Genomic DNA, 26,420 nt, shown 5'->3' on the forward strand with positions numbered 1-26,420 from the left:
GACTAAGAGGACACCCCTCACATACAAGACAGCCTGAGTGTGCACCTGGGACTATTCAGCACAGTGAGGCAAAGCACACACCAGGCCTTCCTCCATAGTCTTCATCACTGACCTCTTACAGAGGCTATAATAAGACCACCAGACCTACTCGGGATAATGAGACAGCAGGTGAGGGGTCCCTGTTTCAAAACATCAGACTCCCTACTCACTATATGGCCATTCCCTTGAAATGGAAGTACACTGTACTTTGAAAATACGATCTATCACACTTTAATATGTTACTACCTCAGAAGGGACTTTTAGCAGCTGGATGAGAGGGAGAAGAATGGATAAGAATAGACTAAGGGGGCTGGAGAGATGGCTCAGTGGTTAAGAGCACTGCCTGCTCTTCCGAAGGTCCTGAGTTCAATTCCCAGCAACCATATGGTGGCTCACAACCATCTGTAATGAGTTCTGGTGCCCTCTTCTGGCCTGCAGGCATACACAGACAGAATATTGTATACATAATAAATAAATAAATATTTAAAAAAAGAATAGACTGATAAAAAAGGGTCTGATAAGTCTCGGGGATAAGAAAAAAAAGGTGACAAGGGGTATAAAGAAGAAAAGCAATCACATTAGCGTGTGTTGATGTGGCCTTGACTGAGCTAATCAGTCATGTAAAAGACGAGAAATTCCCAGTCAGTATTGTAGAGCTTAAAAGCCATCTTGATTTTGAGTGCTGTGAGCAAAGATGAAGGTCAAGGTAGGAAAGGAACATCCAGGAGAAAGAAAAAGAATCAGTAGAAAGATGGAGCGAAAGGTCACATGTGACCACACGCCAGTGGTACCCTTCCCCTTCGTGTTGTTTATATTTACTCCTATCATACCATGAGCCTTTAGCTCAAGATCTGTCCTACTGAAACACTGTGGGCTGCTGATTTAAAGCTCTCTTCTCTCAGCAGGTTTGAAACAATCGGAGAAAGAACCCAACTGCGAGACGTCTTGCTGGGTCAGCTCGGTTGTAGGGGGCTAACTGCTCTGTTTATATTTATGTCGATTTACTAGATTGGGTTCATTTTCCTTTTTAAAAAAAAATTTCCAATATCCCAGTAAACCCATGTATATGCTCACTATATTTAATAATCACAACTAGAGATGTTCGTGGCCACAGTACTGCCTTTGCAGTAGAGCCTGTTGCTAAAGAAACCCGTGCTGTGAAATAGACTCGCTACTGTCTGCTGTCATCTGAGCAGTGACATCAACCACATTGGAAGTCAACAAAAGGAATTCAAGATTAAGATTATCTGAGGAATGCATGCGGTATCAGGGGGGAGGGAGGGGAATGAACCGTAGGTTTTGTTTCAATACAGACATCATGTTTCTGCACTTTAGATTAAAGCATGGAAGAAATTATCTAAGTAGGCAATCGAAACTATCTGAAAGGAACCCATTTCAGATCTGATACAGGGCAATAATGATTGTCTTTTTTTAAAAAAAGATGTACTGTTGAGATATTGCTTTTTTATGTGCTGATTCATATACCTAAATTGGATGAGTATTTTAGCTGACTGGTACTGATTTTTTTTTCAGGTTGATTGCTTTGTGGATTTCTTTGGTAGCAATAGTAGCCTGAACCACATTTAGATAACACAACTATGTAATGTATGTGCATACATGTATACAGACACACGAATGGTAGACTGCTCTTTCATGTGCTAGACTATTATATTCAGTAGTATGTCCTTGTAACTAACCAATATCACAGCTTTTGAAGATTAAAATCACAATATCATATTAATATTTCATATTTGCCGGTAGAAACATGGAAGTTAGGTATAGTTATGTTTTCAATGCCCAATGACTTATAAGAAAAAGTATTGGAAAAAGGATTAGAAGTGTCAAAATTATTTGGAATTTCTTATAAGACATAGTATTTAGTTTATAATTGAGGGCAGTCTTGAAGTCCAGTGTGAATTTATTAAGTCTACCATCTGGACCAAGCTCTACGCCTACTTATTTGTAACAGTAAAATTCCCCAAAAAGTTGACCTACATGATATCTAAGGTGTCTTCTTTCTCCACCATGTAAAGCCAAGCATTTTGGTTGCAGTATTGCACAAATTAGAACCCGTGTCGACACCTAACAAAGACCAACTTGCCTCGTGCAGAAGCAGAAGCTAAAGTGAGCAAAGACATGGCAGTTCTATCTTTATGTACTCAGACTTTTTAAATTAAGATTGTCTGTCTTTTATTAGTCAGTTGGTACTGTCCTAAGTTGATAATATCTAACAATTTCAAAACTATATGTAAATTTTAATAGTTTTAATTTCCCCCTCGGGGTCTCTAGGAACTCCACCATTCAGACATCAGATCCTGTATTAGCTTATGTCTTCATTCTTCCCCGTAGACAATGAAAAGTACGCCTGCGTCTTACAAAATGTTCTTATATAGAACATTCTATGCATATAGTGTCATTTGTACAAACTCATACCTCAGCTGACTTAACCAAAATTATCTTAGTCTCCATTCCTTCTGCACTGGGAGAGCCTCCAAAATAACTAATCCCACATATTTCCCTTCAAGGGGGAAGGGTTGGCTTGAGGGGTAACCACTGCCTGAAAAGTCTATTTTTCTCATGAATTAGTGAGAGTTAGTTGGATTCCCTAGCTTTTAGCAAACTTGGGCCGCCAAAGGAAGGAAAGCCACTAAGACGACACACGTCATCTGCCCATGACAGAGTAGACACAAGTCTACGATACGATGAACTAGAATGCACACGGTGTACCATTGAAATGACTTCCATCATTGGAGTAAAATGGATCAAAATTCAAGTTCAGGCCGAGGTGAGGAGACATGGCCGTGTTAGAGGGCTGACAAAGGCCTTCTCCTGACAGCTATTATCTAGGCTCTTTGGGTTTTGTTGCTTTTAAGAAAGTTCCAAGTTGTGAAAAGAATGTCTTGATCCTAAGTTTTATTCCAATATTTGGATGACATGAGTTTTAGGGTAGAATTTCGTTCTGTTTGGATTGAACCTTTGAGAAAGCAAACTCCTCACTTACTTGTTCGGTTACAGCTCTCTGTTATCTTTAAGAGAGGAAAACTGCACGTTGACCAGCGTGTTCTGTGAATCTGCCATTGTTAAAAACATTATGAACACTTGGTATTTTTCACTGATGATTGATCGCTGCAATAAAAATATATTGTGAAAATGCATCCACAATAAATGGAATTCTTCCAAATGCCCCTGCCTCATGCATTGTTCTGTGAGAAATGTGGCTGTAATATAGAGGGGGGCGGGGTGCTGTCACCTCACCTTGAGTGTTGATTTTACTCTATACAGGAAAGAAGCATTTTGAGATGGGATTTCACTTAGCCCGGGATGACCTGGAACTCATTATGAAACCAAGAATGACCTTGAACTCCTGATTTTCCTTAGCATGCTAACAACTACTTGTTAGAATTAAAGTATTTAATTAAGTTCAGAATTAAAGTATTTCTTACTACAGGGAATTTTCTAACCAAATGCTCAAAAGTGCCCTGAGGTAGACAACTGACGGCACATTTTAAAAAGTCTCCTTCAAAATAAAAGTAAAGGCTGGGTGTGGAGGCAGCACAGGCTTGCCATCTGGGGTACTCAGGAAGAGGCATGGCTTTTGTTCATCGTCTTGTTCCCAGCTTTCTAGCTTGTCAGCTCATCCGATCTCAGCTCCACAGATAATCTGACCACTTACTCTACTTCAGAATTAATACAGATGTTTTGCTGTGGCATGCTGTTTTAAGGAACAGTTAACATATTCTGTAAAATAAAACCTGCACACCATTTAACAGGGCTGGACAGGCCCCTGACAGTCTGCCTCTCAGGTGACTCTGATGCTGTGGTGGCCCTGCTGTTCTGCAGACCTTGCTTTGGGAGCCAGATCTTGCTCTCCCTCCCCGCCATTCCACTCCTCCTCCCCTTTTCTCCACCCACTCAAGTCTGTGTGAGAATGCGTGCTTCAAACACGGCCAGTGAGGACAAAGGAGAGCACTTACTAGTACCAGCATTTAATGCTCATAACACTATTGGGTAGGTGGCATTCTATTTCTGTTTACAAGGAAACTGTGGCACGGGAAGGTTAAAGAACTTATTTCAGGCCACCCAACTGGGCACTGTAGTTTTTAGAGTCTACACCCAACCTGCTGTGCCAAAGGTTCTCCAAATAGAGGTTATAACCAGGTCACCTGCTAGACTTGTGGAAACAGACTAGTTTCCACCCCAGTTTCTGATTCTATAGGTTTGAGGTGGATGCTGAGAATTTATATCCTAAAACAAAAAATATCAGGTGACATTAATGCTCCTGGTTCCATGGGGATGCTTTGAAAGCCACTATGTTATGCCAGAAGCGTGTAATGGCTAAAACTTGCCCCTCATGTTACATGCGTGACATACAGGTAATCGCTCAGAACTTGACATGCTCGTCACCCTTTTTAAGCCTCTCAGTAATCTACTAATCTATTATCTCCATTTTGCAAGTAGATTAACTGAAGCATAAAGAACTTTTTTTAAAAATTTATTTATTTATTAAAGATTTCTGCCTCCTCCCCGCCACCGCCTCCCATTTCCCTCCCCCTCCCCCCCGATCAAGTCCCCCTCCCTCATCAGCTCAAAGAGCAATCAGGGTTCCCTGACCTGTGGGAAGTCCAAGGACCACCCACCTCTATCCAGGTCTAGTAAGGTGAGCATCCAAACTGCCTAGGCTCCCCCAAAGCCAGTACGTGCAGTAGGATTAAAAACCCATTGCCATTGTTCTTGAGTTCTCAGTAGTCCTCATTGTCCACTATGTTCAACAAGTCCGGTTTTATCCCATGCTTTTTCAGACCCAGGCCAGCTGGCCTTGGTGGGTTCCCGATAGAACATCCCCATTGTCTCAGTGTGTGGGTGCACCCCTCGCAGTCTGAGTTCCTTGCTCGTGACAACGGTCAGTGAGCTGTCAAGTCACAAAGTACTTGCCCCCCAGTGATAGATTCCTAAGCCGACACTCTTAATTACTACACCCCGCAGTCTGTCGCAGAGATGGTTATCTTCACGATGCCTTGAAGAGGACTCATTTTGTGTGTGGATGGGGAGAGGAGGGCTGAAGAAGCTATTCTCCTCACAAAGTCCACAGACAAGTGTGTGAGACCAACCATGTAGACAGTAACCTGGCCAGGTAAAGAGACCTTTGTCCTTTTGGCCCCGGGATGTCCTAATCCCAACACAACAAGAGGCAAGAATCTTGAAGGAAAAAGAACGTAATGAAGGCAATTTTATGGGATGAGCCTGGAGTTGAGTCTTGGTTAGTTGCTGAGTGGGACAGATCTCAAGATCTGAGCTTGGGAACACTTTGAGAGGTTTGGCCCTCGAGTGGGTCATCCTGAGGCCAGACAGTGCAAGGAAGGTGCAGCCTCTGCAGCTCTGACCACACTCTGGCCAGTTCCTGCCCTTCAACCCCCACCCCTGGTTCTTAGAATGGCTTCATTGACTAAACTGTGTGAAAAGACTCTAAGTCCCCATGATACCTAACTTCTATGATGTCATAAAGAATGAATGCGCTGGTCACTTTGTTTTCTTATCTAGATCTGTGTTTAACAAATTCTAAATGACAAATTATTCAAAATAAGTTATATTCCTAACATAGCTTACATTTTTGCCACTTTACTAAAATGAACTTTCCTCCGGATGTCATGCCAGTGACTGTGCCTTTGTGGTCATACAGCCTTCGTCTCCTTTTCCTCTTTTCTTACTCTTCGTTTCTTGTTTTGAATATTGTGAGTCCTACTGCCATATGAAAGTAGAAGGGAAGTTACGCAGGCTACATCTGCCTCCTGAAAAGGTAGACTGTCTCTGAGTCTGTCCGGTAGCTTTCAGTGGTGAGATCCCAAAGACGGGAACAAAACTCAGCAAGTCTTTGAGTTTATCCCAGGCCTTATTTTCATTTTAACTTGAGGGCAGAGAATTTAATTTCTAGTATGTGCTACTGTCTGAAATCAATTTTTAAAAAAACAACTTTTAAATTAAACATGTAAAACTGGATGATGGTTTTGTGGGGAAAGGACTTACCACCAAGCCCGACGACCCGAGTTCGATTCCCAGGGCCCACAGGAAAAAAAAAGACTCTTGTGGGTTGTCCCTGGACCTCCACACATGCACTGTGCCATACATGCCTCCCCCCAAATGCAATAAAAATAATTTTTAAAAACTCATTTTTAAACATTTAAAGTGGATGCTTCAAAGGTATTTTAAATTTACCTGGAGGAGAGAAAATCCATATGACATCTCTTTAAAATGACACTAGCTCCAGCCAGCACTTCTTTCGCAGGCTTTGTCCTTGCTGCTTCTTCCACCTCAGCAAGGTCTTCTCTCGCCATGCACATGTGTATTCTCCAGTTCAGACACCACCTGGGCAGAGGATTTCCCTGTTCTGCCAAGCTACCCACCCCCAACACTTGCAATGCTCCTTATTTCTCTTCATAGTCATTTCCATCGGCATGGTTCTATTGCTTTCTCTGGTTTTTCCCATTAGCATGTAATCTCCATGGAAAACTGTTCCGCTCCCCGCAATAGCCTTGTACTGCCAATAGTCCGTGATGTGAAACAACCAGCAAAGATCAGATGCACAATGAATGAATCTGATTTTCAAAGTTCACTGAATTTCTAAGTAGTCTTATGCACTAACATCATTCTCCTGTATAAATATTCATTGGCACATGTTAATGTGCACACATATATACACACATACACATACATGTGTGTATGTATATATATAGTTATATATATAAAATATATATATATATATATATATATAATTTAAGTCCTATCTTTACCTCTTCATACCTGGTTGGGTATGAGCTTCATCTTGTGAACCTGACAGCCTATGGCCTTATCGATGACTAAAGTCCAACAATAACGACAACAACAAAAATAGATTCTATATATAAATACTGTCTTAGCCCATTTACTGTGTTTAATGGTACAATACCACTGGCTGGGTAAGTTTAAAGAAAAGAGGTCTAATTTGGCTATGGTTCTAGGTCAAGGGAACACATTTGGTAATGGTCTCGCTGGCAGAGATGAGAAATGGAGCGAGTCTCCTCTGGTCTCTCTTATAAAGCCACTAAGTCGTAATTAGGAGGACTCCACCTTGATGGTCTCATTTCATCTTACTTAGCTCTGAATGGCCCCACACACAAACACTAGCAGGGTTAAGTTCTGTCCTGACAGTTCCACAGCGGCAATTCAATTTCAGCCCCTGGACCTTTGAGGGTACTCTTGACGCATAGCCAAGATTCTCCGAGCATGCCACCTTTAGTGACGTGCGTGTGCATATGGTACAAAACCAAGCAGGGCTAATCATGGAGATTAATTTTCAAACCATCATGATCTAAGGTAGACTTTATTTCCTCAGGTCAGTGAAAAAAAAAAAAACAAAAAAAAAAAAACGCCAAGTCCCAGGATTTTGGATTGCTAACTCAAACAGATTTTCAGAAACTTAGCAAATCTAGAGATGCTAACCACTCCATTTCCATGCTTAAACAAAACCACTTCTCCCTTTAAGTTTCAAGCCTGTCATCCCTGTTTGTAAAACATCACAAGTCTCAAGTCATATAACGTGGCTCACAAGGGCACCAAGCACCTATTCATTTGTTCAACTGTCCTTATGGGCTGTTTTCCTTTTCTAACTTTCCTTGGAAAACTGTTCCAACTGTATTATACAACAGAGTTAAAGATGGCCAATAATTGGTATGGGATGTACACGAAAAAAGTTCCAAAATCTGTTATGGGGATATCTTACTGACTTAAATATGGTTTTAAAAAGAAAAAAAAGATTTTTTTACGTGTAAAATGTTGACTAATAAAGGATTTCTAATCTAATGAAACCTTTTAAGAGTCTGCCCTTATATAACCATGACTCCTTCAAATCAAGTCGTTAAGTCTCATTTCCAGAATAAGGACAGAATTATGCAGAATGGAACTCAACTTTTTCTTTTTTTTTATGTTTTTTCGAGATAGGGTTTCTCTGTAGCTTTGGAGCCTGTCCTGGAACTAGCTCAAGTAGACCAGGCTGGCCTCGAACTCAAAGATGTGCTGGGATTAAAGGCGTGCGCCACCACCGCCCGGCGTAACTCAACCTTTTAACTCCTAGTACAATTAATGCATTCTTTTTATGGATGAAGGAAGTTTAGTCCAGAAAATTAACTCCAAGGTCAAGCTGATAGAAATTAAAAGAGCATTAAGACACAAGTCTTCAACAGTTTGTTCTACTGCCTTCTCTGCGCAGGAAACTAGCAAACAATCCGCTGTCACTCAGAACAAATTGCTGTCGCGCCTCCCCCAGTGCTAAATCGTCCTTCCAACCTGTATAACTCAAAACCTGTCCAAACCTCCAGGTAGCGAATGATTACCCTGAAGCCAAACCCAGAGTTCCCATCTCCGCTGGCTTCCCTCTCCCGCCCCAAACCGCACTACCTCCGTGCGGGTCGCTAGGCAAATCCCCAGCGCTGCCCGAAGTCTCGCGGGAGTACAGCCGTTGCCCCGGCAACAAGCGGCCCGCTCTCCATGGAGGGCGTGGCTGCGGCCGCTTAATTACGATGGCGTCTCCTCTGGCTCGGTCTTCTCCGGCTGTCTAGGGGGCGTCCTGAAGTACTCTCCCGGCAAGGGTGGAACGACCGAGGGGCGAGGCGGGCGGCAGAGGCGCCGCTTAGGCAGGGGAACGCGAGCAATGCGCCCGGCGGCGCGGGGCGGCGCGGGGCCGGAGTGAGTGTGCGGGGGGCGGGTTCGGCTTGGCCCTGCGGTCCACCCCACGGAGAAGGCCTGGCGCGGCCTCTCGCCTCCTCGTTTGCCGCCTCTGCAGGCACCCCGGGGCAGCAGGCTTCAAGCCCCCAGCGCTAGCCCGCTTCGGCCGTGCAGGAGACGGCCGCCGGGTGCCTGCAGGCTGGTTGTCCCTGTTTCGAGCTGTCATCCGGGGCTGGAGCGTCAGCCTCCGCCCTGACATGTCATCTAGAAACAGATTTCTTGGTGGTGGTTGTTGTTTATGTTGAAGCTTCCTAGGCTTTCTGTGCGGTCAGCGCCCCCAAGCACGCTCTTTTCTAAACAACTCAAACAAGGGTTGTGAAGTGTGGTCAGTTGCGTGCCGTCCACGCTCCTGAACTCTTGTTTCTATAGGTAACATAAACCAGTAGTTGTGAAATTGGGAGATCCCTTTGCTAGCCTCCAAAGTGTAAAATCTTGGCAAGGATTTTCGCTCATTCAGTTGCTTGGGAACAGGTTTGGCTGGAAGCAACAGTGTTCATCTCCCAACAGAACCTTTTGATAGAATCTTCGATAGAATGCTAATAATGTAATTAAGTTAACTATACAGTAAATGATCAGAATTAAAGAGAAACTCAAGTGTTAGACACTGAAGCTTTTGAGTCATTGAAAGTTAAGGAGGAAGGGAAAAAATTTAAACTATTGCTACATTATATTGCCTGACTAATCATACTTTTTCTTGCTGCCTAATTTTAATGCCTGAAGATAATCCTGAATTTACTATAGTTCTGTAGTGTTTAATTATAAATATAACGTGTAAATGCCGTGAAAATTTTTCAACTAGATTATTTACATGATTCGTCTATTTTTTAAAAAGACTTCAGTTTTATTTTTCTTCATAAAACATACTAACAGGTTATAAATTTAGCTGGCCCTCTCCATCTCCTCCCAGATTCACCTTCCTGGTCCCTGTCCACTCATCTTTGGTCTTCATTTTGATTGTTTTATTTAATTAAAATATAGTTACCTTATTTACTCCCCTTCCAATATTCTCAGAACCATCACCTCTCATTATTATCCTTATGTGTGTGTGTGCAAAGAATGCAGAAATGCCAACTGTATGAGTCTGCTGAATGTTGCTCGTATGCATAGATTTATAGGACTGACCATTTGGTGTTGTATAACCAGTTAGTGGGCTTGGGCTTGTCCTTATTGGAATACTGATAATTTCTTCAAATCTTCGAAATTGTAATTATTTCCTGTCTCCTTATTAATTTAGATTTTAGAGCTCTGTCACTGTTAATTAAATACAGTTGGATGTGTTTGGAGTAGTCAGCTAATGTAGAACACCTAGGCTTAAGAGAAAAGCCGCCCGATAGTTTCCTTAGAACTTCTACAGCCTCCCCACATACTAAGTGAAAGTTCAAGGCAGACACTAGGAGAGATGTCAGAAGACTCAGAGGAGGAAGACTATTCAGACAGAAGTATCAGCGAGGATGATGAATCGGTATGTCTTTCTTTACATAATTTGAGATAAAATGTATTGTAAAGCTTATATTCCCAATTAAAACACTGTAGAATTAATGTGATCTAAAACTAAACTAAAGGATGATATCATTGTCTTGAAGGTTAGAAAAAAGCTTGACTGAAAAACTTATTGTGTAATATATCCCATCTAAAAAAATATCTTGAAGAGACTATCAACCTGAAAGTGTGGAGGGGAATGGGAAGGATTGGAGGGAGTGATTTTTCTTGAGAAAATACTTGGATAAGATTATTCAGGATTTTATTACAATTTATGTATGTATTTTTAGGGATTTTATTTTTCCAATCCATATCTACTTAATTCCTTGTGCTGATCATGTTACAGCGTACTATGCCCCATACTAGAACCACTGGGGTTCCAGCCAGTGATCGCGTGCTTCACCACAGTACCGCAGTGTGGCTGGTAACAGGAACAGGGAAGGGGGTGGAACTGAACTGAAAATGCGTGTCTGTTCCTGCAACCTTCTCTAAGGTGTTCCCTTTTAAAGTATAAATTAGAGTATGTTTAAAGTCCCAAAATCTTTCCAAAATGATAGACAGTTCTCTAAGTCCATACTTTTCCTTTTTTCTTGAGTTCTCATTCTCCAACTGTTTTCCCAAGTGTTCCAAGAATCTTTAAACTTTATTCCTTCTCTGCAGTCATTATTATGGTCATAACCTGTGGAAGAAGAGGAATAAAGATGCAAATTTTAAGGTTCCAGCGGATTGGAATTACTGCTTTGGAGTCAGAATATAAATCAAATAATCGTTGGAGTCTTTCATTTATTAAAGATTAAAGACAATCCCAAGTATTAAAGTTGATGTTAAACAAAACTCCAGGTTTTGATATTATAGGTCCTTAAGTTTTAAACTCTTGTGTTTCAGGATGAGGTTGCGTTTGTGAAATTTGTAAGCGAAGACATTCATCGGTGTGCACTACTAGCAGGTTTGAGCCCATCTATTTGTACTTTCCTCCTTATATCCTGGAACCTTGAGTGGATAAGAAGTAGGATGAGGAAACCGAAAAAGCAATGCAGATTTAGTATAACAGTGATTATTCTGGTGGGCAGGGAGGAAGAAATACATCCACTTTGGGGTTTAAACTTTCAGGACTGCTTTAAGTAGGCCTGGTTAATATTAGAAAGTAATGAATGAAATTAAATGAAAGCCGTGATTATTTTGTGAAGAACTGTTTAACATAAGGAGTTACCTTTTCATTTTATTCAAAAATAGAAATTTTTTAAAGATATAACAGGCATGATGTATTGGAAATGCATATTTACTTCAGTAATGTATAGTTGCATAAGTAGTTTTTAAAGTTAGGTTATCCATTTGCAAGTGTTTAGATATGTGTGTATGGGCATCTTGATGTATACTGAATTTTTTAATGTAACGTTTACAGTTGTACTGTCAAATTCTAAAATATTTCCAGTAAATATTTACATATATAACACAGTCCAATACTGGAGTTAAAGCCAGTTTACTTGTCTTTTACCGCCATGCTGAAGTCTTCACTTTAGATAGCTACTCTTCTTAAGTTGGCATGTGTCGTCACGAGGGTTTCTGTTGCTGTGACAATGTCATGAGCAAAAGCAGCTTGGGAAGGAAAGGATTTGTTTCATCTTCTTACTCTCAGATCACACTCCATTACTAAGGGAAGTCAGGGAGGAACCCGAGGAACTGAGTTGGAGGCAGTAACCAAAGCAGAAGCCGCGGAGGAATGCTGCTTACTTGCTTGCTAAATTTGCTTTCTTACACCATCCAGAACCACTTGCCCAGTGATGGCAACTCCACCAGTGACCTGGGCCCTCTCACATCAGTCATGAATCCAGAAATTTGCTCCACAGACTTGCCTCCTTACCAGTGTTGTGGAGGCATTTTCTCAGGGTTCCATCTTCCCAAATGTGTCTAGGTTTGTGTTGACTTGACAAAAACCAACCAGCATAGTATATATCTTTCTATATTTTTCTCTTTACAAGTGATGTATGTGTATATACATACATATATAGTATATGTGCATATATATAAAGTGTGTATAGGTGTATATATACTTATTATACCTATATACATATACCTGTACTAGTGGAAGTTGTGTAGTGCTGTTCTGTGATGCTTCCCTGCTGCCTGTTTGGATTTTTGTTTATTTCGGTTTGGTGTTTTAGCTTTGCCGTTTAATAGAAAACAGGATATAACTCCTTGTTTTAACTTGTATATTGTTAGAGAAATTGAGAGTTATTTTACAGGCTTATTATCAATTATATTCCCTTTTATGAATTACCCATCCATGGTAATTCTTTGATTTTTGCTTATATTGCTTCCATCATTTAGAATTATTTTGATGTAGTTGAGTTTATCAGTATTCATTTATGGCTCTTTATTTTTATCTATTCAAATTACAAAGATCTTCTCTACCCCAAGGTCATGAGTATACTCATCAGAAAAATTCTTAAGTACTTGTCTATTTTAATCTGAATTTTGATAATATAGTTTTTCACATGAGTAGGTTTTATTTTTATTTCATAAATAGCTAGATTGTCACTTTGTAATCTGTAGCATTTATTGAAATTTATCGCTTTTTAATCACTGATTTGAAATGTCACCTTTACTACATATTAGACATGTTAACTTCACCGTGTAATAAATCCCATCTTTCTATCCCTGGGCTCATGAGTCACTGTTAATGTTGTAAATCACAGCTTTAAATGGGATATTTTGGTAATACTGGAACAAGTATTTTTTCACTTTCTCTAATTGAGTCAACAGAAACAATCTGAATATCAAACAATAGGAAAATTATTTAAAAAAACACATCACATTGTGTTCAAAGTATATATTGTATATGCTCATAAGGAATGCTTTTATAAGTAAAGAAACATAATTAGTAAAGAGCCACAAGTGAATTCTGATAGCCATATCAAAATAAATATAAAGGATCAGTGTAGATATTTATCTTTGATACATATTAAATAAAGTCACAGTCATATGTTTAACATGATTCTATTTGGGTAAAGCCAATTAAATTGTAACTTTGACACATTTAAGGAGATGATTTGGGCAACAACAGTGCATAAATTGGGTACTTAAAACCTGAAAGGGTTTGGAAACACTGTCAAGCCACACATAAGGGGAAGACTTCAAAAGTTACTTCCTAAGCAAAGCAAAGACTTGATTGTTTAAAGTGAAGCTGAATTGTGATCCTGGTGGAAAGTCCCTGGAGAGTCATATGAAAGAAGGGAAATAAACTTAGAAGGAATTGCACATCAAATGGATGCCATGCAATTACACACTGACAGAAGGGGTCACTGCATTGCTTGCTGAAGATAGACCCATAATAACCATATGAACCACACTCCTGCGGCTGGCTCACACAGTGAAAAATTTGTGACTAAGAGAACGCTAGCACCCTTTAGGAATACAGTTCCAGTAAGTGTGAAGTTATAGTTAGTGACTAAATAGTATGGTTAAGTCAAATACAGGGCTTTGAGAAATAGATCATTTGTTAAAAACATGAAGACCTGAGTTCAAGTCCTAGCAATGTCTGCACTTGCAGTCCCAGCAGTAGAAAACTGTAGGGCTCACTGGAGAGTCAGTCCAGCCTAATTGGTGGGCTCTGGGCCAGGGAGAGACCCTGTCTCCGTGGTGGGGGACAGTGTTCTTAAAATGACACCAAAACAAAGGTTGTCCTCTGGGCTCCACAGGTTCTTGCACTCACATGTAAAAGTCAAATTTAGATTATCTGCTAGAGAAGCTGCAAGAAACAGACATTATGTAAGTATTGGTAAGAAATCATATATAGGTTAACATTTTTAGCTATTATGAAAATCAGTTGTCACAAAATTTCGTTTAGATATTTAGAATGTCATGATTATTAGTTAAAATGATATCTATAAATATAAATTAAGTAGATTAAAAGGAAAAGAAGAACTATGTGTAACATGTAGGAATTGGGGATTTCTTTGTGGTTACTCATGACTGTATTTAAATCTTTCTTCAACAGATTCTATTGGTGACCCATTCTTCCCTCGAACTACACAGATTTTATTGGAGTATCAGCTAGGAAGATGGGTACCACGCCTCCGTGAACCACGGGATTTATATGGTGTCTCTTCTTCTGGTCCACTGAGCCCAACACGGTGGCCATACCACTGTGAGGTCATTGATGAAAAAGTCCAGCATATTGGTATGTTTTTAGAGGTCTTGGGGGTTCAGAATTAGCAAACTTATTTTATCATCTTGATATTAATGAAGAAACTAATGATGTTAACAGCTGCATTCCAGAAGTATAACATAAGCTATGTGCATAAATAAAAATTTCCTATTTGCTATGCAGGTTTAAAAGTAGAATTTTAAAATGTAGTCTACTTAATTAAAGCTTATCAAGAATATTTTACTCTATTTTTACACAAAGTCATCCAAATCTGGTATGCATTTTATACTTATGGACATCACAGTTCAGACTATTCTCATTTCACTGTGCTTAAATAGAAGGATTTAAAATGTATGCCAGAACTGGGCACAGTGATACACAGCACACAGGAGGCTGAGGCAGAGGATTGCAAGTTCAAGGTCACCCTGGGCTGTATATCCTATTTCAAATAAACAAATGTCCCAGATCTATACCAGCTTTGAATAATTCCAAAAGATGTGATACCATGGTCAGCCATGCTGGGCTTCTGCCAGTGTCATGGTACCCTCATCCTGGCTCCCAGTCTCTTCTCACTGCATCTTGTCGCTGTTTCTGTTCCTCTTTGATTGTCTAACTCCTTAAACCATTTTGTCTTTGCCTTTTTTCTTTTCCACTTTCTGTTTCTTTTCTTCAGTAGATAGGGATGAACTATAGAAGACTTGTCTAAAGTGTATTTTTTTTGTTTCTTTATGTGTGCATTCCCAAATTCATTTTCTACTCTCCTAGAAAGAGCTCATAGACTTAATGTCCATAGTCAATGACAGTGAGATAAATGCAGTCAAAAAAATCCTCATTGCCCTGCAACTTCCCACTGCTATTTTTCTGTTGTTGATTGTAAAGTCCACATGTGCTATTACCATGTAGAAATCTAATAAAATATTTGTGAATGGATAAAATTAAAAGCTGTCTGTACTTATTACAGTGCCTACTAAAGTTAAATGCCACTCAGGAGTTTGTTTGTTTGTTTTAGTTTTTTTTTTTCCAACACGGGGATTCTCTGTGTAGCCCTCGCTATCCTGGAACTCAATCTGTAGACCAAACTGGCCTCAAAGTCAGAACTCAGAGAGAGAGAGAGAGAGAGCCTGTAAGTAGAGTTTTTCTGGGTTTCGACAGCCGTCCCTCAAATAACCACACAGGAACTTACTATTAATTGTAAATGCTCAGCCAATAGCTTAGGCTTGTCTCCATCCAGCTCTTAGAACTTAAACTAACCCATCTCTCTTTCTCTGTGTGCTGTCCCAAGGTTCATTTACCTCATCTGCGAAATTCCCATGTTGCTTCTTCTGCATCTGGCTTGCGACTTTCCAGATGCCACCCTTCTTCCCAGCATTCTCTCTGCCCCAAAAATCCTGTCTAGCTGTCAACCAATCAACTTTTATTAACAATGAGATCAACACATTGTGAAAACATTGTGTACAGAAGGATTATTCTACAGCATTTCCCCTCTTTTTGTTTAATTAAAAAGGAAGGTTTTAACCTTAATATAGTAAAACTATATATAACAAAAACAGGTATCAAGTAAGAATTACAATTAACAATATCCAGTCTATTTATATTTGGCAAAATTAGAGAAAATACTCTTATCTAAATGTTGTGAGTCTAAAGTTTTATACCTGATTTACCTTTTAACAAAACTAAAGAAAGCTATAAGTTTAACTGTTTAGTCTTTAACTCAAAGACTCAAAAGGATGTGATGTTACCCAGTGATAGGTATATCTGGCTGTAAAATATTTTGAGATTATTAGTTGGTTTTGGATTAAAGTAGATTCAATAATCTGCTCTTTTTTCATATTATTCCTATATAATGTCCCCCTTTTTTCCTTAAAAAATAAATCTTTGAATTTAACTCTTATTTAGCTTTTTTCTGACTATAACCAATAACAACTTGTAACCAGCCCTCCTTAAATGATAAGAAACATCCATAACCCATCTTTCTGGAATGTAGGTATTGTTTTCTCTAGACTGCTTCCTGGTGTCAGGGGCATTGGCATTCTTGGGGACCCTGAGAAAATTCAGGATAATGGTTAAGTGTTAGCTGGAGTAGTCTATGGGGCTGGACCATCTTAGCCAGCAGCCTTAAAACTATTCTGGATACAAAACTCTGAGGAGACTGCAACAGAGGCATTTTGAGATCTTGGATCCGCCTGGGCCATTTGTTTTTTCATTGGTGTCTGGTCCCCTTACTCTCAAAATACATAAACTTTTAAAGGTAATATACATATCTGTATTAGTACAAGTATAAACTGTGCATTGTACACAAATTAGTCAAAGGGTTTTTTTGTTTGTTTTATGTTTGAGTAGGTAAAATATGTGTTATGCATTTTGTAGGGTTTTTTTTTAGGTTTATTCTTTATGTTTGTAGCCAGGATTTTTGAGGGGAGGGTGTCTTCCTGATCAGACCTGATACATATCAACCTAGAATAAATCGACAGCTTTTCATTTCCAATAGAAATAAAGCATAACCTCTTCCCCAAAGTAACATATCTTTTAACTTCCATTTTGAAGTCAACATTCTTAAATTATATGTGTTGGTTTAATTCATCAGCTTTCATAATCCAATGTGTAGATCCTTTATGAGCAATCAGAAAATCTAAGGACACTACAATAACATACAGAATCCAGATTCTCTGTGTATTTCCCATGTTGACATGGCTTATTATATATTTTTAACTTTTTATTGTACTTTACTCTATTTAAGGACTTTTATTTTTGAACTATTTTTTATTTTTTTTCTAAATATTTATTTATTTATTATGTATACAATATTCTGTCTGTGTGTATGCCTGCAGGCCAGAAGAGGGCACCAGACCCCATTACAGATGGTTGTGAGCCACCATGTGGTTGCTGGGAATTGAACTCAGGACCTCTGGAAGAGCAAGCAGTGCTCTTAACCTCTGAGCCATCTCTCCAGCCCTTGAACTATTTTTTAATCAATGACTGTATATACATTTTCTCTTCTCTCTCCCAAACCTATGTATATTTTTAAATACACTGTAACCCATTTAGAGTTTTTTCCATCTTGATATGTCTTTGCTGAGCATCTGTAGTGTTCTTTGATTGCATGAGGCAAATCTTAAACTACTGTGTTACCTGCCCCCTGGTGTATCTTAGCTTGATGCATGGCAGTAGTGCATGGCAGCTGGCAGCTGACTCCTCCCAGAGGCAGCTGCCAGGAGATGCGTCTCTGTACTACAGCTGGCATGAGAGACTTGAGACTAGGAAGCTGCATTTGGCTCCATTTTTGTGTGTTTAGAACCTTGGTCTCATTTGTTTGTTTGGTTTGGTTTTTTTGAGAGAGGGTTTCTCTATAACTTTGGAGCCTGTCCTGGAACTTGCGCTGTAGACAAGCTGACCTTGAACTCACAGAGATCCCTCTGCCTCTGCATCCCAGGTGTTAGGATTAAAGCCGTGTGCCACCATCACCACCTATCTGTTTGGGACCCTTTTTAAGCTTTCTCAGGTTTTATATGGATCTATATGGCCCGACAGTGGGTGCCATTTAAAGGTGGAGTTTTTCTTTGTCCTGGCAGCCACTCCCAAAAAACCTTCTCAGAGACATTATTAATTATAAATGCTCAGCCAATAGCTTAGGCTTATCTCCATCCAGCTCTTAGAACTTAAATTAACCCATTTCTATTAATCTGTATGCTGCCCCAAGGCTCATTTACCTCTTCTACGAAATTCCCATGTTGCTGCTTCTACATATGGCTCAACACTCCTTAGACTCCACCTTTCTTCCTAGCATTCTCTTTGCCCTGAAATTCCTGCCTAGTTTTTGGCCAATCAGCTTTTTATTAACAATAAGAACAACACATTTTCACGAAGGATTATTCCACAGCATCTGTTGTCCCTGCATCCCAAGTACTGGAATTAAAGGTATGCATCACCACAATCCGGCAAGGAGTTCTTAAAAGCTAAATTTTATTCTTACATTATCTGGTTTTAGATAGATAGGTATCATAGCAAGATAGGCAGTCAACAGATAGAGGACACAGAGAAGCAAAAAGGATAGTGGTTTTGCTTATAGAGAAGAAAGCCAGATTTTTCTTCTCTCTCCCAAACCTATCTATATTTTTAAACACATTGTGCTGGAGAGATGGCTCAATGGTTAAGAGCATTGCCTGCCCTTCCAAAGGCCCTGAGTTCAATTCCCGACAACCACCTGGTGGCTCACAACCATCTGTAATGAGGTCTGGTGCCCTCTTCTGGCCTGCAGACATACACATAGACAGAATATTGTATACATAATAAATAAATAAATAAACACATTGTAACAAATTTAGAGGTTTTTTTCCATCTTGACTTCCAAATTTTAGGTCTAGAAATACACTAAGAATTCGTGCTTACTACTATAAGCACCATTTATTTACAGAGACGACTTTAGTGTCTATTTTCTATGGTTTAAGGTCTCTCCTGTTGACCACCACAACACACTAAATCTTAACTCTTCCTCAAGTCCTTCTTATGTCTTACTTCTGTTTCATAATCTTTTTGTAGCTGTGTGAGTAAGAAGGGAATTGGAGCTGAGAAGGAATACCCTTCCTGCTTTTCCTGTGGCCTCTGTCTATGTTCTTTTCTGTGGGAGTGCTAAGAAACCCAAAGGAGAGAAGAAAGTAAATCCCCAGCACATCACTGATTTCCAGCTTGCCCCTGCCCCATGCTGGTTCCGTTTAGTAAATCTCTCTCCCCCTAGCTGGACAACCCACTTTCCCATCCTTTGTGCATCCTGTTCTTATGATTATAGCACTTAATTTCCAACCTTCATTTAGCCCTTGGTGATTAGATTAACATGAGTGCCTTGGGATGGAAAAGAGTCTCTGCACCTGGTTACCTGATACACTCCCAGTTTTGTGCTTTTGGGTTAGAGCAGTTCTGTTTCTGGCTTCTACTAATTCCAAATATATTTTCATACCAAACTCCCGTTTTTAAAGAATAGTTCGATTCACTGGTGCCATTTTTCAGGCGTCTTACATGGCAAATAGACTTTGAGCTTTATGAGCCCCACTTCCACTATAAATGAAGATGCAAACACTCCATGATGTAGGTCAGATGCAGCCGTTCTCAGCATTGGTTTCCCAAGGTCCCTGGAGTAATGATGGAAGCTTCACAGCTACTAGTGACACGCTTCGTGCATGGTAGACTCATACAGGGCGAGAGCTTTGTTTGGGGCTGTGCCATGTTCTTTGCTTCAGCCTGTGTCCTGTAACATTTGCGGGTTGTGCAGGTTATCCAGCTGCAACATCTAGCGCATCCTTTCTGTAGGAAACATTGGGAATTTACTCCCAACTGTCTTTAACAGCTTTTCCTACTTGCTATCATTTCAGAAAGTCTTTCCCACAATTTTGCACATTCCTTTGAGATTGCTTTTTTAAACAAGTTTAAGTACTTGACAGGACATATAAGACTAAACAGAGTTCCACTTGCAGATTGCTTTTATTCAAAGGTAGAGGAATGGTGTAGCAAAACAAAGAGGCTTCTGGCTAATGCCCAGAAGGCAGGCATCCTCCTGGTACAAGCTCCCCAGAGTCTCAAGTCTCAATTCTCTCTCTCTCTTGTTCTCTCTCTCTCTCTCTCTCTCTCTCTCTCTCTCTCTCTCTCGCTCTCGCTCTCGCTCTCGCTCTCTCTCGCTCTCTCTCGCTCTCTCTCTGTCTCTCACACACACACTTCTGATTAAAACAACATGTATGCAGTGAATTGCTCTACCTCAGAAACTAAGGCAAATCAAAACAAAGTTTTGTGCCTCTCCTTTCATGTGGTTAAAACAGATTGTTTAAACGTACTGCCAAATGAAAGCCATCGGTTTATAAACTTTTGGGGGTACCAGAGCAGTCTAAAACCTTAAACAGCTCATCTACTAATCTCACTGACCTTTTCTTAGCCAAGAGTCGAAGTTAGACATCCAGTGTGCCATGTAGGTAAGCTAGAACATTTCTCTAGCCCAGTTGTCTATTGTGAAAGTCTTTCCATATTAGCTCGTAAGGCCAATCTTTTTATAATAGTTATGATAGATTTTTGTAGGTAAAGGCTGCTTGCCCGTTTCCCATCCACCCAGACCCTAAATAATCACACAGAGACTATGTTAATTACAACACTGCTTAGCCAATCACTTAGGCATATTGCCAACTAGCTCCTATTTCTTTAACTCATTTCCATTATTTTGTATTTTACTATAAGGCTCGTGGCTTACCAACAAGGTTCCAGGGGGTGGCTCCAGCAGCCATCTTTTTCCTTTGGCAGCTACATGGCATCTCTCTGACTCTGCCTACTTTCTCCCAGCATTTTAGTCTGTCCCCTGTCGCCCCCCCCCATCTCTAATCTGCCTTGCCACAGGCCCAAGTAGCCTCTTTATTCATTAACCAATAAAAGCATGTACAAGGTAATTATTGTCACTGTCACCCAGCTACAAACCTTGCAGCCTACAACAGAAACCTGCCTACAAGCTATACTGGTGTAGTCATGACACAGATGTTTATGGGAGTGACCAAGCACTTTTTTTTATTGGATTTAAGGCCTACTCCTTGAAGTGGAACCTATACCTGAAAGTACTAAAGTGGCCAAGGACCTGAGACTAGAGAGTTCCTGGGTCTAGGGGAAAATCTAATACTTTGTAGTTCTATAGAGACATTTAAATATTCCTATAATAAATAACTTCTAAAGACATACTTCTGTCATCAGAGCCTCACTTTAAAAATCCATGCAGAGAATTAGTAAGACATTACTTCATAGAAGTTAAACAGACTGCCAGTAAACACTTAAAAAGATATTTGGCATCCTAGCCATCAAACAGATTGATGCTACACTGAGGTACCATTTTGGAGCCCACAAGACTACACAGTAAATGTTCAGAGGACAGACCAATAGACCATTCCATGGGAAATGTATATGTGCATGTCCACATTGAATAACTCATTTTGCAGAGCTGTGGGAACACTTGTCTTTTGGAAAAGTCGCTGTCATATCTGTAAAAACTTTGTGAGACCATGATTCTCCCTTCAAAATGTGATTTATTCCCAGAATACCTCAGCAGTATAACTTCTTCTGCACAGGCAACAGAATGACCTTTCCATTCCTCCACACCATGAGGCCGTAGAGCGATAGTATTCACTCTTTGTTAACTGTTTAAAACAGTTAAATTTTTATGTAGAGTCAATCCCACAAAATTACTTGCTAAAGCCGGGCGGTGGTGGCGCACGCCTTTAATCCCAGCACTTGGGAGGCAGAGGCAGGCGGATCTCTGTGAGTTTGAGACCAGCCTGGTCTACAAGAGCTAGTTCCAGGATAGGCTCCAAAAACACAGAGAAACCCTGTCTCGAAAAACCAAAAAAAAAAAAAAAAAAAAATTACTTAAAAAAAAAATTACTTGCTAAAAGACAACATAGAAATTTCTATAGAAGACAGGTACTGAGCAGGAAGGTAGCATGCCCCGCCTTTATAAGACAGGTCTGGACAGGGTAAAGTCCTGGTTCAGGGACATTTAGTAGCTTTATCTAATGGTTGGAATGTCAGGTATTTCCCCTTGGATGAGGGGGGGGGGCTTTCCTGCGTGGTGTCACCTGTTCCAGAGCACTGCTTTGTCAGCTTCTGCCCCTTTTTATGATCATAAAATGTGTGTGATATCATTGTTTTACCTATAGGATTCTCCAACCATGTCTATAAGAACTAAAACCCTTGTGGAGATTACCCCATATGCTTCTTCTTCCTCTTCTTGCTGTTTCTTCTTACAAAGGAATAAAGAACATGTAGCAGTAACATACATGAATGATTTATTCCAATTAGCCAGTTTTCACCTGCATAGCAAATCTTTCTATACCCTGAGAGGTTTAATGGGCTTAACCCCAAAATAAACCTCGATAATACCACTTTACAGGAACAAGGATGACTAGGACTATAAAGTCAGATCACAGGAAATGGTAAGGATGCAGAGAAACTGGAGGCATGATACGCTGGAGAGAACATAAAGCTGTGCAGTCAGCGTTTTCACTCCTAGGTACACCTAGAAGAAACGAAAATGTGTCCAAACAAAAACTCACGAATGTCAATAACAGTGTTATTCATAATAGCCAAAATATGAACACAATCCAGATGTGCATCAAGAGATAAATAGATAAACATGGTGCTGCTATGCAATGAAATATCAATAGCCATAAAAAAGAATGAAGTATTAAACACATGCTACAAGATGAATGAACCTTACAAACATGCTGGGAAGTCAGACAAAAGAGGATAAATGCCATGTGTTTATCAGATTGATAACTACCTTAATTGTCATCATAGAACGTCATCTAGTATATGATGGAAGCATATGCAGAGATCCACAGAAACACTTGGCTGAACTCCTGGAGTCCAGCCATAGAGAGGGAGGAGAGATATTATGAGCAAAGGGGCCAACACCATCATAGGGAAACCCACAGAAACTGCTGACCTGAGTTATTGGGACTGACAACTGGAGAACCTGAATAAGACCGAACTAGGCCCTCTGAATGTGGGTGACAATTGTATGGCTGGGGCAGTCTGTGGGGTCACTAGCAGTGGAACCAATATTTATCCCTAGTGCATGAACTGGCTCTTTGGAGCCCATTCCCTGTGGAGGGATACCTTGCTCAACCTAGATACAGGGGGAGGGCCTTGGTCCTGCCTCAAAGTGATGTGTCAGGCTTTGCTGATGCCCCATGGGAAGCCTTACCCTCTCTGAGGAGTGAGGGGGTGGGATGGTGAGAAGATGGGAGAGCAGGAGGACATAAGTGAGAAAGAACTGGGATTGGTATGTAAAATAAGATTGTCTTAAAAATAAAATATGTGACTGTATTTGTATGGAATGAGAATTTGTAGATATATAGAAACAAAATAACACAGATAGGGCAGACGAGATGACTCAATGTATAAAGGCACTTGCTGCCACACCCAAGAACTTGAGTTCAGTCCCCAGAACCCATGTTGTGGAAGGTGAGAGCTGATTCCCACAAACTGTCCTCTGGCCTCATGCATGTAGGATATGTGTGCCCACATACACACAAAATAAATAAACAATGTAACAAAAGTAATAATTTAAATGGTTGCCCTCTATGCAAAGGTTATATATTCTGTTCCCTTTCCCAGGTGTACGGGGTGTTCTAGATTGTGTATCTTGTTCTATAGATAAAAGATAGATAGACTCTTAATGGAGTTTTGTTAGAAGTTAGTGGAGGAAAAGCCCAGAAGCAGGTACTAACCTGTGTCCTATATCTTTCTTCCCTGAGAAGGAGCTTCACACATGATTTATGTTAAAAGCTTGTAGCTGTACCCTTTTAACAGTCTGTGAGGTCGACAGCATCTTAGACAGGTACTCAGGTCTGTTTTTGTCTTTCAGATGCCCACCTGTCTTGCCCCGTATTTTGAAGTACCTAAATAGCCTGCAATTTCAATACTGTAGTAGATTCAATAAAATATTTTGGAATTAATCCAGTTTGGGATTTTTTTTATTATTATTATAAGGGTGAGGATAATATTCTTCTGTCTTTATTCTACACATCTCTTAGGTGAAATTGAAAGTACGACTGTACTTTTCAGAAACATCAGTCATGTAAGAGTGAAAAACTATTCCAGATTGAAAGAGGCTAAATACATATTTTGACATCCAATGTGGTGGCACATACCTGTAATTGCAGCATCAGGAGGTGAGATAGGAAGATCCCTAAGTTCAAGGTCAGCCTGATGTTGACTGAGTTTTCTGTTCCTGCAGTTGTTAAGTCCCAAAGAAATCTCACAGAGGTCTACATTAGTTGTAAACTGATAGGCCTAGTAGCTCAGACTTCTTATTAATTCTTACAACTTAAGTCAGCCCATTATTCTTGTCTATGTTAGCCATGTGGCTCGGTACCTTATTCAGCAAGGCAGTCACATTTTGCTTCTTCTGTGTCTGGGTCATGACTACAGACTGAAACCTCTTTCTTCCCAGAATTCTAGTTGCCCTGCCTCTACTTTCTGCCTTGTTACTAGCCAATCAGCATTTTATTAAAAATAATACAAGTGACAGGATAAAAGACCATTGTCCCACAGCACTTCCCCCTCCCTTTAAAAAAAAAAACAAGAACTCTGAATCTAATATCCTTTGCTTAGCTTTTCTCCTGACCATTATCCATAACAACTTGTAACCAACATTCTAAACAGAGGAAAATATGCATAGTCCATTTTTAGGAAATGGGGGCGTAGTTTTCCAGGTTGTTTCCTGCTGATTAGGGACACTGATAATCTGATGGGGACCTAAAGAAAATTTATAATTATGATCAAGTCGTGATCCTGTGAGGCTTGATCATCTCAGGCAGCAATCTTTGTTGCATGGAGGCTGCTTGATAGTTTCAGGATGCTTGGCCGCCTGGCTAACTAGTTAGCTCCCAGCTGCCCAGAACTGAAATAATCACACAGAAACTGTATTCATTAAATCACTACTTGGCCCTTAGCTCTAGCTTCTTATTGGCTAACTCTTACATCTTAGTTTAACCCATCTCCATTAATCTGTGTATCACCATGTGGCAGTGGCTTATCGGCTAAGTTTCAGCATGTCTGACTCTGGCGGTGACCCAATGGCGGTTCTCTGACTCTGTCCTTCTTCCTCCCAGCATTCAGTTTAGTTCTCCCCACCTAACTCTGTTCTACCCTATCAGGTTTATCCATTAACCAATAAAAGCAACACATAGACAGAAAGACCTCCCAAACCAGCCTGAGATACAGAGTGAGAATGTATTTCAAAAATTAAAGGTACAAATAAAAACAGAATTAAGTGCACTGTGCAATTTTAAAGTAGATCATTTTACTATTGATACAACTGGTAAAGTCTCTGTTGGAATCTTAGGGTTAGACAGCAGTAACAGACCAAAATTATGATCTTGAAGGGTATGCTAATGGATTTATGGGAGAATTTCTTCTTTTTCAGGAACATACAAGTGTTTGGAAAGGATTTAGTACTGTATTGCTAAAGTTTTTTAGGGAAACGATTTTAGTTTACTGTTGTTTGCTTTCCACATATATCCAATTGCTTCAAAATAAGTCAGAAAATAACATACCTAGAAATAAATCTAACAAAGGACATAGAAGTCTTATGTATAACCATAAAACATTAACAATAGCAAATTTTAAAGATTTAAGTAAATAGAGGGCATTTCCAGAGAGGAAATGCCTAGCTGAGCCTGGAAAGACTCCTAGTGCAGATGGCACCTCAGCATGGACTTATGAACCAGATAGAAGAAAGGAGCAGCATGCTGAGTACCAGCATCCCTTCTCTGGTCCCGGACTCTCGATGATGTGATATGATGGGACCTGACTTGCTCTGTTGCACCTTCCCTGTCACTATGGATGAATCCACTGAAATCACGAACAAAAACAAACCCTCCTTTAAGTTTGTCAGTTGTTTGATCACAGAAACTAAAAAGTAACTAATATAAGGGGAGATAGTAGAGTCATGTTTTGGAAGGCTCATTCTTGAAAGACATAAGCTATCCCCAAACTAATCTACAGATTTGGTGTAATCCCAACAACAATTGGAACTGGAAGTTTTGTGGAAGTCTTAAGAATATTCACCCTTCCTGGAGAGAGAAGAAACAAATCTGTTTACCAGTTTAAGGGAGGACCAAGCAAAAGGCTGAAAACAGAGGAAGCAGAAAGTACGAAATGGAATGAGCAAGACACTTAGAGAAGGGATAAAATAGCATGGAGGACTCAAGAGAACTAGAAACTTGACTGTAGAGCTTGTCAGCATAAAATAACTGCTGCTGAACTGGACAGTAACTAGCACAAGGTGCAAATCCAGTCGTGAGTTCTGATCCAGTGTGACAATGTTATTTCTTGTGATGAATCCTTGATAAAAAATCTAGCCCTCTGTAAAACGTTGACTTTTAGGCTGCGTATATATATATATATATCAATCAGTAATTTGAAAGCATATATTAAAATTTATTTTGAAGTTATATTCAATTACTTCTCCCTTCTT

At 39.9% G+C, this 26,420-nt stretch overlaps 2 protein-coding genes across 24 annotated transcripts in view; both read left to right on the forward strand.

Annotated features, from left to right (window-relative positions):
- Cald1 (caldesmon 1) overlaps positions 1-3,220 on the forward strand; it is a 187,696-nt gene extending 184,476 nt beyond the window's left edge. For 5 of the 8 annotated variants that reach the window (XM_075953837.1, XM_075953841.1, XM_075953842.1 and 2 more), the window contains one exon: positions 942-3,220. In XM_075953837.1, the coding sequence (XP_075809952.1) occupies positions 942-950 (9 nt within the window). In that variant the 3' untranslated portion in view covers positions 951-3,220. The remainder of the gene's footprint in view (positions 1-941) is intronic. The other 3 variants (XM_075953838.1, XM_075953843.1, XM_075953845.1) reach the window with 1 other exon arrangement.
- Positions 3,221-8,556: 5,336 nt separating this feature from the next.
- The window catches only part of Agbl3 (AGBL carboxypeptidase 3), a 78,900-nt gene continuing 61,036 nt past the window's right edge, over positions 8,557-26,420 (forward strand). For 14 of the 16 annotated variants that reach the window (XR_012908572.1, XR_012908573.1, XM_075953879.1 and 11 more), the window contains exons 1-3: positions 8,572-10,255; positions 11,158-11,218; positions 14,270-14,452. Coding sequence is in view for 14 of the 16 variants with exons in the window: in XM_075953879.1 (XP_075809994.1) it covers positions 10,193-10,255; positions 11,158-11,218; positions 14,270-14,452 (307 nt within the window). In the remaining 2 variants the exon portion in view is untranslated. Of the gene's footprint in view, positions 10,256-11,157; positions 11,219-14,269; positions 14,453-26,420 lie in introns of all 16 variants that reach the window. The other 2 variants (XM_075953891.1, XM_075953880.1) reach the window with 2 other exon arrangements.

Source organism: Microtus pennsylvanicus, chromosome 19 (genome assembly GCF_037038515.1).
Source record: "Microtus pennsylvanicus isolate mMicPen1 chromosome 19, mMicPen1.hap1, whole genome shotgun sequence".
In the NCBI taxonomy this organism is placed as follows: domain Eukaryota; kingdom Metazoa; phylum Chordata; class Mammalia; order Rodentia; family Cricetidae; genus Microtus; species Microtus pennsylvanicus.